General features: G+C 42.3%; 1 protein-coding gene across 7 annotated transcripts in view; it reads right to left on the bottom strand.

Annotated features, from left to right (window-relative positions):
• Positions 1-14,562, bottom strand: part of LOC110533644 (clathrin heavy chain 1) — a 47,383-nt gene that overhangs the window by 31,460 nt on the left and 1,361 nt on the right. For 4 of the 7 annotated variants that reach the window (XM_036990059.1, XM_036990061.1, XM_036990062.1 and 1 more), the window contains exons 2-3: positions 1,280-1,487; positions 766-768 (exon numbers count right to left, since the gene is read on the bottom strand). In XM_036990059.1, the coding sequence (XP_036845954.1) occupies positions 766-768; positions 1,280-1,487 (211 nt within the window). The remainder of the gene's footprint in view (positions 1-765; positions 769-1,279; positions 1,488-14,562) is intronic. The other 3 variants (XM_036990060.1, XM_036990063.1, XM_036990065.1) reach the window with 1 other exon arrangement.

Below are 14,562 nucleotides of genomic sequence, written 5' to 3'. Positions count from 1 at the left end.
TGGATCTACCATGAGTTGGCTAGCTATGAAGGAATTCTAAACGTTTTAATAAAAGATAAAACAGAGTAACCTAGCTCACGTCTATTTACTGCTTTACCTCAAACTTATGTGGCTTTGTTTCAGGATTAAATAACCTAAGCTTAGAGCAATGATAAATTACACAGCTCTTATGACAACGATAGTGAAACCTGTAGGCACCCATGGGGTTGGTCAACATTACTCTTGAACACAGAGGAACTGGGGCAGGGAATCCGAATGGCACACAAATTTGTGTAAACAGAAATGTAGCTAAAATCATAATTTGACTCACAATATTTCCACCCCCAAAACAGATACTAAATCACTGGTACATCTAAGAAAATTGATGTAATGCCAACATTCAAGCTAGATGGTTGTGAAAGCCAAATCCTGTTTAGATGGCCTAATAGTTAGACAATAGCTGAAAAATACATGTACAAAATATAATATGTATTTTAAAAAATGTGTATGGATTTGTCCTGATTCCATATTAAAATGTAAAATCAGTGTATTTTGCCAAATTGATGTTCAACTATATGCAGACAGGGTTTGGAAAATAGAGTACAATGGGACTGGCACAATGGGAATCAGTCTCCAGCTGGATGATAACATGGTGCTAACAGCTTGGTTAATGGTCTAATATGAAAGAAGAGACTGGTGTGGGTGTTTTCTATTGACCCTAATATCCGGATTTAAAAACAGGATTTAAAACTTGCACAACTCAGGTGTACTGAAATTTTAACTCACCGTCTGCGTACACATAAGAAAGCAGTAAACAAACAAAAAGAACAAACAAAACAGAGAAACAAAAACAAAACAAAAACAGACAAAGCAATTATGGCTGCTGAACAAGACCGTAAAAATCACACTTCTGTTGGGTCACAGGTCAGTAAACCGAATGTCTGGCAAGAGTCCGGCTGGGCCAATCAAAATGACTTTACAAAACTAAATATAAATAGCTGTATGTGGACTTAAACAGATGTTGACTACACTGAATGGATGTTGACAGAAATCTGCTGACTACATTACACAAACGTGTAAAAACTGAATCATGAAGATAGGCAGGCCCATTAAGGGTTAAATGCTGCTATACTCCATCCATAAAAACATCAACACAACCTTAAGCGGATGGAATGTAAGCCTACGTATGATAACTCTTGTACGTACAAATAACTCCCTGCAGAGGTTAACCTCAAAGGGATTTTAGCCTGGTTTAATGAAGGCTAAACGAAATTCAGGCTGTCAGTTCCAATTGGCGTACCTTTAAGTGCAATGACTTTGGAGGCAGGGTTCATGATGGCACTGTCAGCAGAGATTGGTCTGCGGATGGGAGTGTTGGGGTCGGCCATGTCGATGATCACCACCTGTGCCTGCTCGCCCACCTTCTCCCGGATACAGATGAACTTATCAGACTCCATCGTCAGGGTGCTGAACCCAATGTTGGCTGGGTTAATGCCCAAGTTCTGGAGCTGAGAGAAGGGAGAGAGGAGAAAAGTTAGGTGCTATTTAGCGTTCAATAACCTGGGAAGTAGAAGAAACCAGCTGAAACAGAAACACTTTGAGGGGCTCTAAAATAATCCAATAAATAGCAATAAGGTAAACCCTTAGTAGGCCTCTCTCTCAAACTGCTATTATAGGAAGATCAACATTTTTATTGGACTTCACCATCAACTGGTGCCAGACAGAATGGCAGATGGGAAGATAACATGGGAAAAGGGCAAATTCAATTCAAAAAATACAACACAGCAACATATTTGTCAATGGGTCATAACTTCTACATTTTGTAACTTAGTTACAAGAAGGTAATAAGGTTGACAAAACTGCAGGTTGTACAGTAGGCCTATCTGCACCATTAGATGGGATGAATGAAAGGCCATGGCTAAACTAGTGTTATGTCAGGGGTTTAACATCAGCTCAGGAGTGTGCTGCTGTGTGACTGACTGGTGATGTCATTGAGCTTGACACCGAGTAGCACTCCAGAGAGATGGACCAGAGCAGAGCTGCATGGTTTCTTGGACTGGGGGGGCAGGACCTGGAGTAGGGAGTGGGGCTGGGAGGTGATCTTTGGCCAAAGTAAAACATAGCAAACTGTTTAATCAGCTTCTTGATATGCCACACCTGTCAGGTGGATGGATTATCTTGGTCAAGGAGAAATGCTCACTAACAGGGATGTAAACAAATTTGTGCACATAATTTGAGAGAAATAAGCTTCGTGTGAATGGAACATTTCTGGGATCTTTTATTTCATCTCATGAAACCAACACTTTACATGTTGCGTTAATATTTTTGTTCAGTGTTGTAGCTCTTGAATCGTGGCCATCAAAACAGTTTAACACACGATTGCATTTAAAATTGTTTCATTTCACTCCAGTACCAGCTTCGAGGTGCTCTCGTTTCACTCCAGTACCAGCTTCGAGGTGCTCTCGTTTCACTCCAGTACCAGCTTCGAGGTGCTCTCGTTTCACTCCAGTACCAGCTTCGAGGCGCTCCCGTTTCACTCCAGTACCAGCTTCGAGGCGCTCCCGTTTCACTCCAGTACCAGCTTCGAGGCGCTCTCGTTTCACTCCAGTACCAGCTTCGAGGCGCTCCCGTTTCACTCCAGTACCAGCTTCGAGGTGCTCTCGCAGTCTATTCCGCTCCTCAAACTAGGCTCTGCACACTGTGCGTGTGTAACAAATAAAATACACACGCGGCAATTTAATTTCACTAAGTTATGCAATGACAAGGCATTGTGGTGATGCTAACACACCCCATTTCTGGGACGCTTTAAATAGATGTTCCAGAAAGTTCCCGCAGGGGAACAGACTATACCACCCTAAAAGCACCGGAATTCAGTAGACTCCCTATCCTGTTCTGACCGGTTGTTGAACTCACAATGACAACACAGAGACTGTATAGTCAACCTGCATGAGGAGGAACACAAGGGGTTATTAACCGGTGTTCCAATAAAGACCTGCGGGACGCTAGATTAACAGCACCACTCTGTCACCCAGTCTGTCTGCCAGGCCTGGCTGGCACAGTACCTATAGACCAGCCTCAAACTCATACTGACTCTTAAACCCTGACACAGCAACAACCTGCTGTCTGCATACTGTGCCCATGGACCCATTTATCACTGAGAAGGGTCATGGTAACATTTGGTGGCACTGCGTTTCTGAGGATAAGTCGGACAGGTTTTTCCTCACCTCGTTTTACTTTCTCACCATATTCTAGTTGTGTAATGTGGGGCTGTAAATGTGTTTACTGGACTAGGGCTGCCAGGCATAACGTGTCTGTGATTATGAGAGTAATGGCTAGACTACAACCTGCAGGTATTTGTTTAGGCTGAGACTCATTAATGATGCAGGCCAGGGAGCTCCTTCTCCCTCCACAGCTACTAGGGGCTAAGGGAGAATCCTCCATCCATCTATCGATCTATCTAGCTCCTCAGCCAAAACTGAGTTTTCTTTCAGATCACATACATGACACTGAGGGGAGTTGAATTTAAACTGAAGATAAAAAACAGGGACTGCCCTTAAGACAGACACAGGGCTGAGCTACCATACCAGCTGCAGGAGAAGAGGTGGCAAGTGACAGGAATAGAGTCTGACAGAGAGAGGGGCAGGGGACAGGGTAAGGGGTGAAGAGTTTTAATTGCTGCCCCAAGCTTAAACACACTGCTACAGAACTATTCTGTACGCAGCTGTTTGGCACAACCCCTCATGCCTCACCACATCTAAGACATTTCAACTAATATCAGATGGCATATTCCTTAGTTTCTTTAAATAAATCTGTATTACACAAAGGCCAAACATAGAATTTGGGAATGTAAGCAGATTGTATTTTATTCCTCCTCACAAAGCAAATCTTGGAGGACATGTCATTCCAGGCTTTTTAATACTGGAATTCCCCTAGATAATGCCCTTGATTCTATAAAAGTGCACATGAAGAAGCACAAACAGGGAGACCTAATCTATTCAAATCAAAACCAGTGGCCTGCTTTACAGGTTACTGGCCAAAATGCATAACATTTGATAAAAAAATTAAAACAAATAAAACTTGTTGATTGAATTAATGTAGCCTACTCAAACAATGTAGCCTAGGCCAGACAATTTGAAACACTTTGGCCCACTGCTAATCAGCTAACACAAACCAAATTTCCAAGAAGGGCCTACATCTTTATCAATGGTGAGACACACCCTCCACAACCCCAACCGGCCAGCACCGCATTCTTTCACTCATGTATAGCAGCCTAGGTGCCTTTCAATGACAGAGTGGTTCTTCCTTTAAAAGTTGTCATACTGCAGAACGACTTGCCGCAGAATTCTTAAGTTATTTAACTGTCAACCATTGTTGCCATTAATGCTATTTAGTGCTAGTGTGACCACCAGGGGGCATCTTTGGGAAGCTAAGTTATTGAAATGACATGGAGCTGTAGGCCTAAGAGTCCTGCTTGCTGTAGCTGTTTAACTTTCCTATTGGCAAAGCATACAAGTCATCCATGTCTTTAAATACAGTCAATCACTTGTTATAAAAAACGAAACAACAAAAGGGAGCCTTGAACAATTAAACAATTAATAAACCGCAACATGTCGGCTAAAGCGATTTAATTCAGGAATGCATTTGACAGTATAATATTGGCTTTACTAGGAGACTTTAAAACCTTTTTTTTGTTAAGACTATGGGATTTATGGTGTTTCTATTCCAAGAAAAATTCTAATGCATTTTACTCATTGACTCGGTACCCCTATATAGCCTCGTTATTGTTATTTTTAAAATATTTTTTTTACTTTAGTTTATTTGGTAAATATTGTCTTAACTCTTTCTTGAACTGCACTGTCGATTAAGGGCTTGTAAGTAAGCATTTCACAGTAAGATCTACACTTGTATTCAGCGCATGTGACGAATTGAAATGATTACATTTTCTTTCTTCGAAATCAAACACGTTTATTAGGCTACTGTGCAGTGTCTTTTAATACAATGGTCCTCCTACTTGATGTCCTTCTTGGCAAGAGTATTGTCCTGCTAGTCCATCATGGGTGGATGGATTCTTTTGTATTCCAATGTATTGAATGAATGTATTCATTAGTGATTTGCCATTCTCAAAGTGAAAACATTGTTGCAGAGTTCACAACCTGCTACACTTGTGAAAAACAAGTGTTTTAAAATGTTATTTTCAAAATGCCTCCAACTGTCCATCACTACTGTAAACCGACAACAGTATTATAAAAATAAATACACAGCATCTGCAGTGGTGCAAATATACTGTATTATTGAATTAGATTTTTTTGTAAACGTATGTTTATTAGGCTACTGTGCAGTCTGACAAAAACCAACAGGACAATGTTCTCTGTAGCCTACATAGTAAAGTGCCTAATTCCTCACACAAGGGAGAGCAGGACATGACCAGACTTTCTCAGTGACCTCAAGTACACATTAACTCTGTCTTTAATTAACGCTTTTCAGGTTGCGTCGGTCACGGACAGAAACCTCTGAGATACAGTATTAATGAACACTCAGAGGTTCACTAGTAAGACACATGGGCCGGACGACGCTGGGTCAATTGTGCGTTGCCTCTCCCCGTCTCCCGGTCGCAGCCGGCTACGACACAGCCCGGGACCGAGCCCGGGTCTGTAACGACACCTCAAGCACTGTAGTGCCTTAGACCGCTGCGCCACTCGGGAGGCCATCTCAGCAAGGTTTTACCTATGGTCGTGAAGCTGGGGGTGGAAGCGCAACTAAAATTGAACTGAGATGTACAGTGGCTGAAAAAGACTTTCAAAATGCAGATGTTTATCATTATTTTATTAACAAAAGCATAAAAGATGTTGATGAACAAATACTGTACAGTATATGCTTTATCCATTTTGCGGTTGAATGAGGAAATGTAAAACTTTAGATTTAAGCATCGAATACATTGTAAGTTTGCCATTTTTTGGCCATTAGGCTACACTTTACAAAAGGACTCAACTCTGACTGCAGCATTAATCAGTAGTCTAAACTGTGGTACAAATTGGGGAATTTGTCACACCTAGCCAAGCTATTAGACTATCCTTTTGTAAATTAATGGCGGTGCTTATGTTTCAGTCCTTCAATATAATCATTCATTCAGAAGGTTAAACCCATAGGTCTGCAGTAATTTAAATTACCTGGTACATTATCATTATGTTATCATAATCAATGCCTTGTGGGAATGTTAAAAAGTCCAAAAGTTACAGGAGGAGTTAGACATTTGGCTGTAAGAAGTATTAAAAATCAACCAATGTCAGCCTTTACATGCTTTATTATCCAAATGTTGAAAGTGAGTGTGGGCGATGGAGAGAAACAAAATGGTGCAGTTTGAAGAGGAGAGTCAGATGGGGGTGTGAGCAGGTGGGTCTGGGCAGGTGTGAAGTAGTTGTTGTTTGTATATTTTGTATGGCCTAAAAATATCAAATAAAATAAGGAACAATGACAAGCTTGCAACATCTGATTATTCATTATGAACAGGATTTATTTAATTTACATTCTTCATTGTAACCACAATGTCACAAATAATTGAACACACATGAGCAGATTAACTTAGTCGTTAATAAATGTTTTGCCAATCAAAGAATGTTGGTACTTATTTATTTTTGATCCAAAGCCACAAATGAGTGAGTCACTCAGCTTTATGCTGACAAATCATCGCTGGACTCGGTTTTTCAGAAACTCACTTTCTATAGAGGGGCTATCACCCTTTCACACTGTGGTAAACAAAGACCATTTGTTATTTACAATGATTTATTTGGGTTTTTAGAGGGAGAGAAACCAAAAGCCCACCGTGCCTATTTTTCCAAAATCGTCAGTCCATATGTCAAGTGTAATTCGGCATTGCATTTACCCAAGTTCCCTAACAATTCCAGGAACACCGCCAGAATCTGTTGTTTTTGCCTGATGCAGGACTCTAGTGCCAGATAAGAGACTCTCGGACTGAAACATTCACACCTCCATTTAATTTATGAAAAGATAGTCAACTTGTGCACCGTTTATACTACCGATAGATCAGCATTCTATCTCCCCCTTGTGATAGTGTGGAGCAATGATAGAATGATGCAATTTACCACAATCTGTCACAAACCAGCTCAATTTTTAAAAGGAGAACCACTGCACACACAGAAATATAATAGCATACAGTTATTCATTCAACCCGTTTGGGATAGGGGGCGGCATTTTCCCGTTTGGATGAAAAGCATGCCTAGAGTAAACTGCATGCTACTAGTTGCTAATTTATGCATGTTATTAGTAGATTTGGATAGAAAACACTGAAGTTTGTTTGAATGATGTCTGTGAGTATAACAGAACTCATATGGCAGGCGGAAACCTGAGAAAAATCAGACCAGGAAGTGGGAAATCTGAGGTTTGTAGTTTTTCAACGCTTGGCCTATTGAATACAGTATCTATGGGGTCAAATTGCACTTCCTAAGGCTTCCACTAGATGTCAAAAGTCTTTAGAAACTTGTTTGAGGCTTCTACTGTAAAGGGGGGGCTCATAAGGGCTCTTTGAGTCAGTGGTATGGCAGAGTGCCACAAGCTTGTGACACTCATTCAAGTGAGGTAGCTCGCGTTCCATTGCTTTTCTACTGGAACTGGGATTCCTGGGAATGCATTCCGACGAAGATCAAAGGTAAGTGAATATTTATAACGCTATTTCTGAGTTGTGACACCTCTCCTTCTTTGGAAAATGGCTGTGTGTTTCTGTGACTTTTAATTATGAGATTTCTGTTGTTTTGAATTTGGCGCCCTGCAATTTCACTGGCTGCTGGTTAGCGTCCCACATATCCCAGATAAGTTTAAAGGGCTATTGGAGTTAATAAGCAGGAACTCTCCTGTATCATTATTACAGAAGTGACAAAAAAAAGAGCTAGCTACCCATCTAATTATATGGTCGCAATTCTATTACACAGATAGCTGTACACTCCAGTTTAGGGCGGCATTTAGTATAGCACTGATGACATCACTGCAGCATAACCATCACTCATTGGCTGGAGGGATGCCCTGACCTTGCTGCCATTGGTCGGTGGAAGGGAACTCTGTAGGCAGTGCGTAAGAAGTAACGACCCACAACTGAATTGAACAGTAAACAATGGAGCTCTGCTGCAGATGCAGCCCTACAGACAAACACGATCCATCACTCAGGAAAGACACTCCGTTACATTTAGAGCTGCCTGGCCACTGTGGGTGACTCACACAGAAACACACTACAAATGTTACTATCTCCCTAAAGATAAGCTTGGCCTTATCCAAGCCCACAACAGAACACATACTACCACTACTTTTCAAGATATGCAAGGCCATTATTGAAGAGATCCCAGTTATAAAACCTGACTGATGACAGGACTTTGATGATTTGTGTTTGAAACAAACCTGGTTGGAGGCTTGGACATTTGTGGTGACATTTGTAAAAATGAAGACACACTGATGCCTTGTCAGACAAGGCCCTGGAGAAGTTCACCAATGTTCTTCAAAATGAACAGTGCATATCACTCTACAAAAAATAAACTCAAGGCTGACAAATCAAAGGCAATGTATGTATACTGGATTCGCATTTGAACCTCTAGACATGATGCCTATGCCAAAGCATTTGAGGAAGTCGTGTATCTGACCGATATTACTCAGAGTGGACACTGGACAGAAATCCCTCAATGGGAGTGTTCTTCTGTCCTATAACAGTCATTCCACAATGGTCTAGACATATTTACATGCTCTTCATCCTCCATGAGGTCCCTCTATGCTGGTGGCTGGAGGAAAAGCTTTTGATTCAACATGAAAACAGCCATAAAACAGGAACTTAAAGTCCAGCAGGCATGCCCCCAGTGCGCCCTCCATCTCCACTGCACAATGAATGTGTTACACTGACCGGAACCCAAATAATTCAGCTCAGAGTCAGACAGATGTTGAACTAGAGCAAAATGATTTGTCTGTCCACAATGAATTTCCTTGGCTAACATTATGAGCACACACTAAGCAGGCACTAACATAGCCGCCCCACATAGGCATGCATGACATCACTGAGAAGGAATGTGTGAGAAACCAAGTCAAATTAACACCATACACACCAACATGGAGGCTGGAAACTCACTAATTTAGTCATGAGGTTGTGTCCTCTGCCCTCACAGACCTGGTGTTGGGTTAACTACCCCATTGCAATAGCTGGACTGGTGGGTTTGGGGACATTCCAGTTCAAGGCCTTTTATTCCAGATGCTATTGAAACACTGCATTAACTATGACATGTAAACTGACAGCAGGGGAGCATGAGCAACACTTGACAGAAGAGAGATGTAAGAAAGGGAATGATTGTCAGCGCCAAGGCTGCCGCAAAGTGTTGCGCTTATTTATCTGGCGGGTGTCCTCATCCGAGTTCACTTTGCCACGGCAGCACGATGAGAGAAAGAGGCGAGATTGGGGATACAAAAAGAGGGACGAAAGAGGTTTACAGAGTGAAGGGAGCATGATAGTCTCCCCTCCTAAAAGGAGTAATGACACCAGCCAGGCAATTGACTCTGTGCTACGGGAAGAAACAGACAGACTGCCACAAGGCCGCAGTGAGTCACTCCTCAGCCATCAGACCTCTCATCATCCATTACCATCACCACTACCTTTACAAACCATGTCACTCTTATCATTGTCACAAATCACATGAAAACCCCTAACTAGATCTTAAAATGGCACTACAGTGGAGCATGCTCTGCATACTTCTGTTACGTAACACTGGGAAGCAGACAGGAAATCTAGATGCAGCTCTATAATAGATTAGCAGCTCCTGGTTCCAGGTGCACTGGAGTGGCTGGATCAAATGGATACCCAATACACTACAGCCTCACTGGCAGAAAGTGGTTCAGTAGTGATGCACTGTGTGGAACGAATGACATTCCAAGGAAAGATGCAACTGTACTCTCTGTCCCTGGCTAGAATCAAAGCTTATGTTAAGATGAATAGGCTAAAATGCAAATCAGACACTTCCCTCAAACCCCATGTGAAGCTTTCTCAACCTGAGCAAGCCGCAGACCCATGCATCCATCTGCTGATTTAACAAGAGGTTTGCTTTTCCTCTCTTCCTTCAAGGGAACAAGGGCACCTTGCTCAGCACAAAAGCCCCTGCGTCCTGCAGGGATTCAAGGAAGGGCAGGATGTGCTGAGGCTTGCAGGGGGTCCAGCTCCAAACTGCTCTATTACTCCACAACAGGAAGCAGGAGCCCATTGTCTCACAGATTGACCACGGGTCGGGGGACATGTGACCAGCACCAACCCAGGGGTAAGGAAGACGGGTCCTCTGGTCTGACAGATATAAGGGAAGAGGGGAGGAAAAGGAGAGATAAAAAGATGAATTCAGAGTAGAGTCCAGCCACTGGTCAAGCCAGTTCTGCTGACTGAGGGTTGGTTTCCAGATAGTTTAGTGGCTTTTCCTTTTTGTGAAATGCTGTGCAGCTTTATTTTATGTTCAGGTGTCCTACACTGAGGAATGTCAAGTGTTCAGCAAATCCATATCCTCACAAGCATGTCACGAGATATCAGCTGCTTACCAGGTGAGAGTTCAAAGTTCCCCACACAAACCTTTGAAGGTGAGGTTTTAAAGAACGCAGGCATAAAAAGTTTCTTAACACCTATTACGCACTAAACAGAGTTTAGTGGTGGGGTAAAATGTAATGTCTTCCATTTAAATGCCATTCGACAACAGTTATTGCTGTGGTAAAATGCATAAAGACTTTCAAGCAGTGAGCAGAGTCATGTAGGAGGAGAAATGTACAATATGTGACCTTGAGTAGGGCATCTCATTTTCAGCTGAACTGGTTACATTGTTGTAACTTGTTCAAGCTGCATAAATAGAGAGAATGAGATGCATGTTCTGTGCTAGCAGCCCTAGTAGGATAATACTAGACGACTACATGTAGGGTCACATCAAGCAGATAGATGTTCTTACAGATGCTCCCAGGACCATCTGCCATGTAATCAAAAACATTTTATCAAGAGACAACTAGCCATCTCTTGAATAAAGTGGGAAGGAATATAAAGATAATGAGTGGCCTTATTGAAGTGAAACCTTGCCGAGATATGATATTGTTAAGCACTAAGATATTTATTGACATATCCAGTTTTTTTCCTCTCAATATAAACAAACATTTGGCACAGGTGAGGAAACTTGACTCATCACACCCTCTGTTACAGAATACTAATAGCAAGGGAAACCTTTGTCAACACAGGGCCAGGAACAATGTCTTCACTCAGTGAATAGGAGTCCAACATGCATTGTGTTCAAGACACTAGCTCCAACTCCCAGGAAAACCAAGTGTGTGTGGTGAGTAAAAAAACAATGCCTGGAAAAACAGTCAGGGCCCTTGTACCTCAGAGAGAGGAAAAGTCCAGTTCTATACAGCCAGCTGTATAAATGGTTGATTTATAAAAATGCAAGCTATGCAAGTGGCCTCGGATGAGTGAGGACAGAGGACATCGTCAGAGGGAGAGCAAATAAAGTGGATGGGAGGCTTCAACGTATAGGCCCAGTGGTGCAGCTCACCATGAGGTTCCCTCAGCCTCTGGGGTCAGTCTGGGTGAACAGAAGTGTGCTTTAAAGCAGATCGGACTGCTGCTGCTGGCTGAACAAATAGCGTTTATCTGGTGTAGGCCGTCATTGTAAATAAGAATTTGTTCTTAACCGACTTGCCTTGTTAAATATAAAATAAAAAGTAATGGACCTGACTGAGTTTGGCTGGCTCGATCTCTGTACTGTATTAGAACAGCAGTACTGGGCTGGATATGTGTGTGAGAAGACATCCATCGCCTGCCCACTGGAGCACCGTGATGTCACAGAAGCAGATACGAGAGGCTGACCTTAAAGGAGTCAGTGACTGACTCACATCATGTGACCATACTGCACCAATTGGCTCAAAGTGAGGCCCTGGTAGTTTCCTGGGAGCTAGTTAGCTCTCCTGCGTGTATGGAGCCGTATACCTACCGGCCCAGATACCTGACAGCCCAGCAGAGATTTATGACACTCCAGAGGGAGTGTGGACATAAACCCAACAGGGAGGATGACAGATGATCACAATAGAAAGGAAATGGGGATACCTAGTCAGTTGTACAACTGAATACCTTCAACTGAAATGTGTCTTCCGCATTTAACCCAACCCCTCTGAATCAGAGAAGTGCGGGTGGCTGCCTTAATCGACATCCACGTCTTTGGCGGCCGGAGAACAGTGGGTCAACTGCCTCGCTCAGGGGGGAATAACAGATTTTTACCTTGTCAGCTCGAGGATTTGATCCAGCAACCTTTCAGTTACTGGCCCAACACTAACCACTAGCCTACCTGTTGCCCCATAGGCCTCTGCTTTGCATTTCATCATGTAAATGGGTGACCTACACCTAAGGGAACCTTTGGGTCCTCATTTCCAATTACAGCCCACCATGAAAGGCCCAGTTGAAGGACAATGTGTGGGAAATATTCTGCATGATCCACTGCTCATACCTCGCGCTACACCATCCGTGAAACACGCATGAAACAGCATATGCAAGTAAAGAATGTGATGGCAGCTGGACTCCCCAGGGTATATACATCAGTCACATACAATGACTGACGTGCCAATGACACAGAAATCAGAGGATACTTATTACACTAAATTTGTGCGCTGCGGGCGCTGTTAGGCAACAGAAACTAGTAAATAAATGCAATGCATAGTGAGAGCACAATATCCTTCTCTAGCTTTGCGCTGAAAATGCTTTCATGTCTAGAATAACTTGACACAGCCTTAAAAAACGGGAGAATGCACCAGAGGTCAATGTGAATTCTACACACAGTGTTGGTAATTTCAGTCAAAATCTATAATTCATAGACGGAGTACTAGTATTAAGTCTCACTCAAGATGCAGGAGAAAGATGGTGGATGTGGTGCACAACACCCCTGCCTCACACCCTACAGCTACAAACTACAGTGCCAGCTTATCTCAATCTCAATTCACAGAATAGCCAGTACATTATCTAAACAGTCCCACCTTCCTCTATCTTCTGAAACACCCACTCCTGCAATTAGAGACCCTTCAAGGGCATAAAACTCACCATAAACTGTACATTATAATTCCACAAACTAAAGGCCTTTACAAGGGCTTGTCAACCTCAGACGTGATGTACTGAAGATAAAGTTGACTAATCAAATTGATCTAAATATAGCTTTAGTTCTTCATACAGGTACATTAGTGATATGGAGTGCTATTAGGGCCGGGACGCTACCAATATCTTGATAATTGTTAGTATCGTGGCAAAGAAAAACAAAACAGATTTAACTTCTTTAGGAAAACAGCCCCAACATTGGAAACAAACATCATTATGTTGTCATCCAGTCACAATTGATTTTATCATATATTACATACAGCAGGTTATTAAAGGAGCAAAGAGTTTGGTTTGCTTTGTGTTTTCATTTTAGCCATGGAAAAAAAATCTAACGATACTGGTATCATCCTGGCACTAAGGGCTATTGCTGTGAATGCACTGTGCAGCAGTAAAGGCTGGAGTGGATACTAGGGCTAGTGTTTGGGGACTACGCCTGCAGGGCTCATTTGTGTTATCACCATTCCCGTCTGCAGAAAAAAAAAAAAAACAGGACAGTCCAACAACATTGGCTCACAGTGACATCCCTTCACCTCTCCAACATCTGTGGTTAGCCATAATCCTCTGGAGAATATCCTATCATTTTACACCACAGATTGAAATACTGAGAAAGTACAGTTGCGATTCCCCTCAGACACCATACAATATCCATGAGAAAAGAGAAGAGAAACTAGAATCAATGTAATAGCAAAAACAGCACTACTCCAGATGTAGAGGCAAAACTGCACAATTTAACAGCAAAAGTGAGTCTGTCACATGCAGCGCTTTGTCTATAAGTATTGTAGTAAAGCTATTACTCTGACTGAAAAATAAATACTACATATTTCCACCTCTCCTAACGGTTTTGTTTATGAGTCATGCTTTAAAACAAACCAACTTTGCATTGTGTCTAGCAACACAATGTAAAACCAATTATTTTTCAGAAACCAAGATGTAGGCAGATCGCATGTCTCGTTCTGGATCTGAGGCTCCACAAAAAGACCAGAGACTGATTTATTCATTAGCTAGCTCACTTAGAGATCTTTCAAGCCAGCAGTCTTGACACAATACATGCACTCCAAGGAGCATAAATGTTTTCCACTTCCTCAACTTGACCTACTGTGAGTATAATAGTCACCATGACGTGATGTAGCCTATGTCAGGCTAAGGTGTGGTCATTCAAAACCACAAACACTCCCAGTCACATATATTGCCTAATAGAGGAAGGCTTTTTCATTGGTCAGATGTCATTTGTGTAGCTTTTTAGTGCTTGAGGTAAATGTTTTGGGCTCTCGAGAGGTGCAGCGGTCTAAGGTACTGCATCTCAGTGCTTGAGGCATCACTACAGAAACACTGGTTCAAATCCAGGATGTATCACAACCGGCCGTGATTGAGAGTCCCATAGAGGAGCACACAATTGGCCCAGCGTCGTCCGGGTTTGGTCGTCGTTGTAAATAAGAATGTTCTTA

This window comes from Oncorhynchus mykiss, chromosome 10 (genome assembly GCF_013265735.2).
Source record: "Oncorhynchus mykiss isolate Arlee chromosome 10, USDA_OmykA_1.1, whole genome shotgun sequence".
Taxonomy (NCBI): Eukaryota; Metazoa; Chordata; class Actinopteri; order Salmoniformes; family Salmonidae; genus Oncorhynchus; species Oncorhynchus mykiss.
Note: the sequence above shows the minus strand (reverse complement) of the source record. Positions and strands in the feature narration are given on the sequence as shown.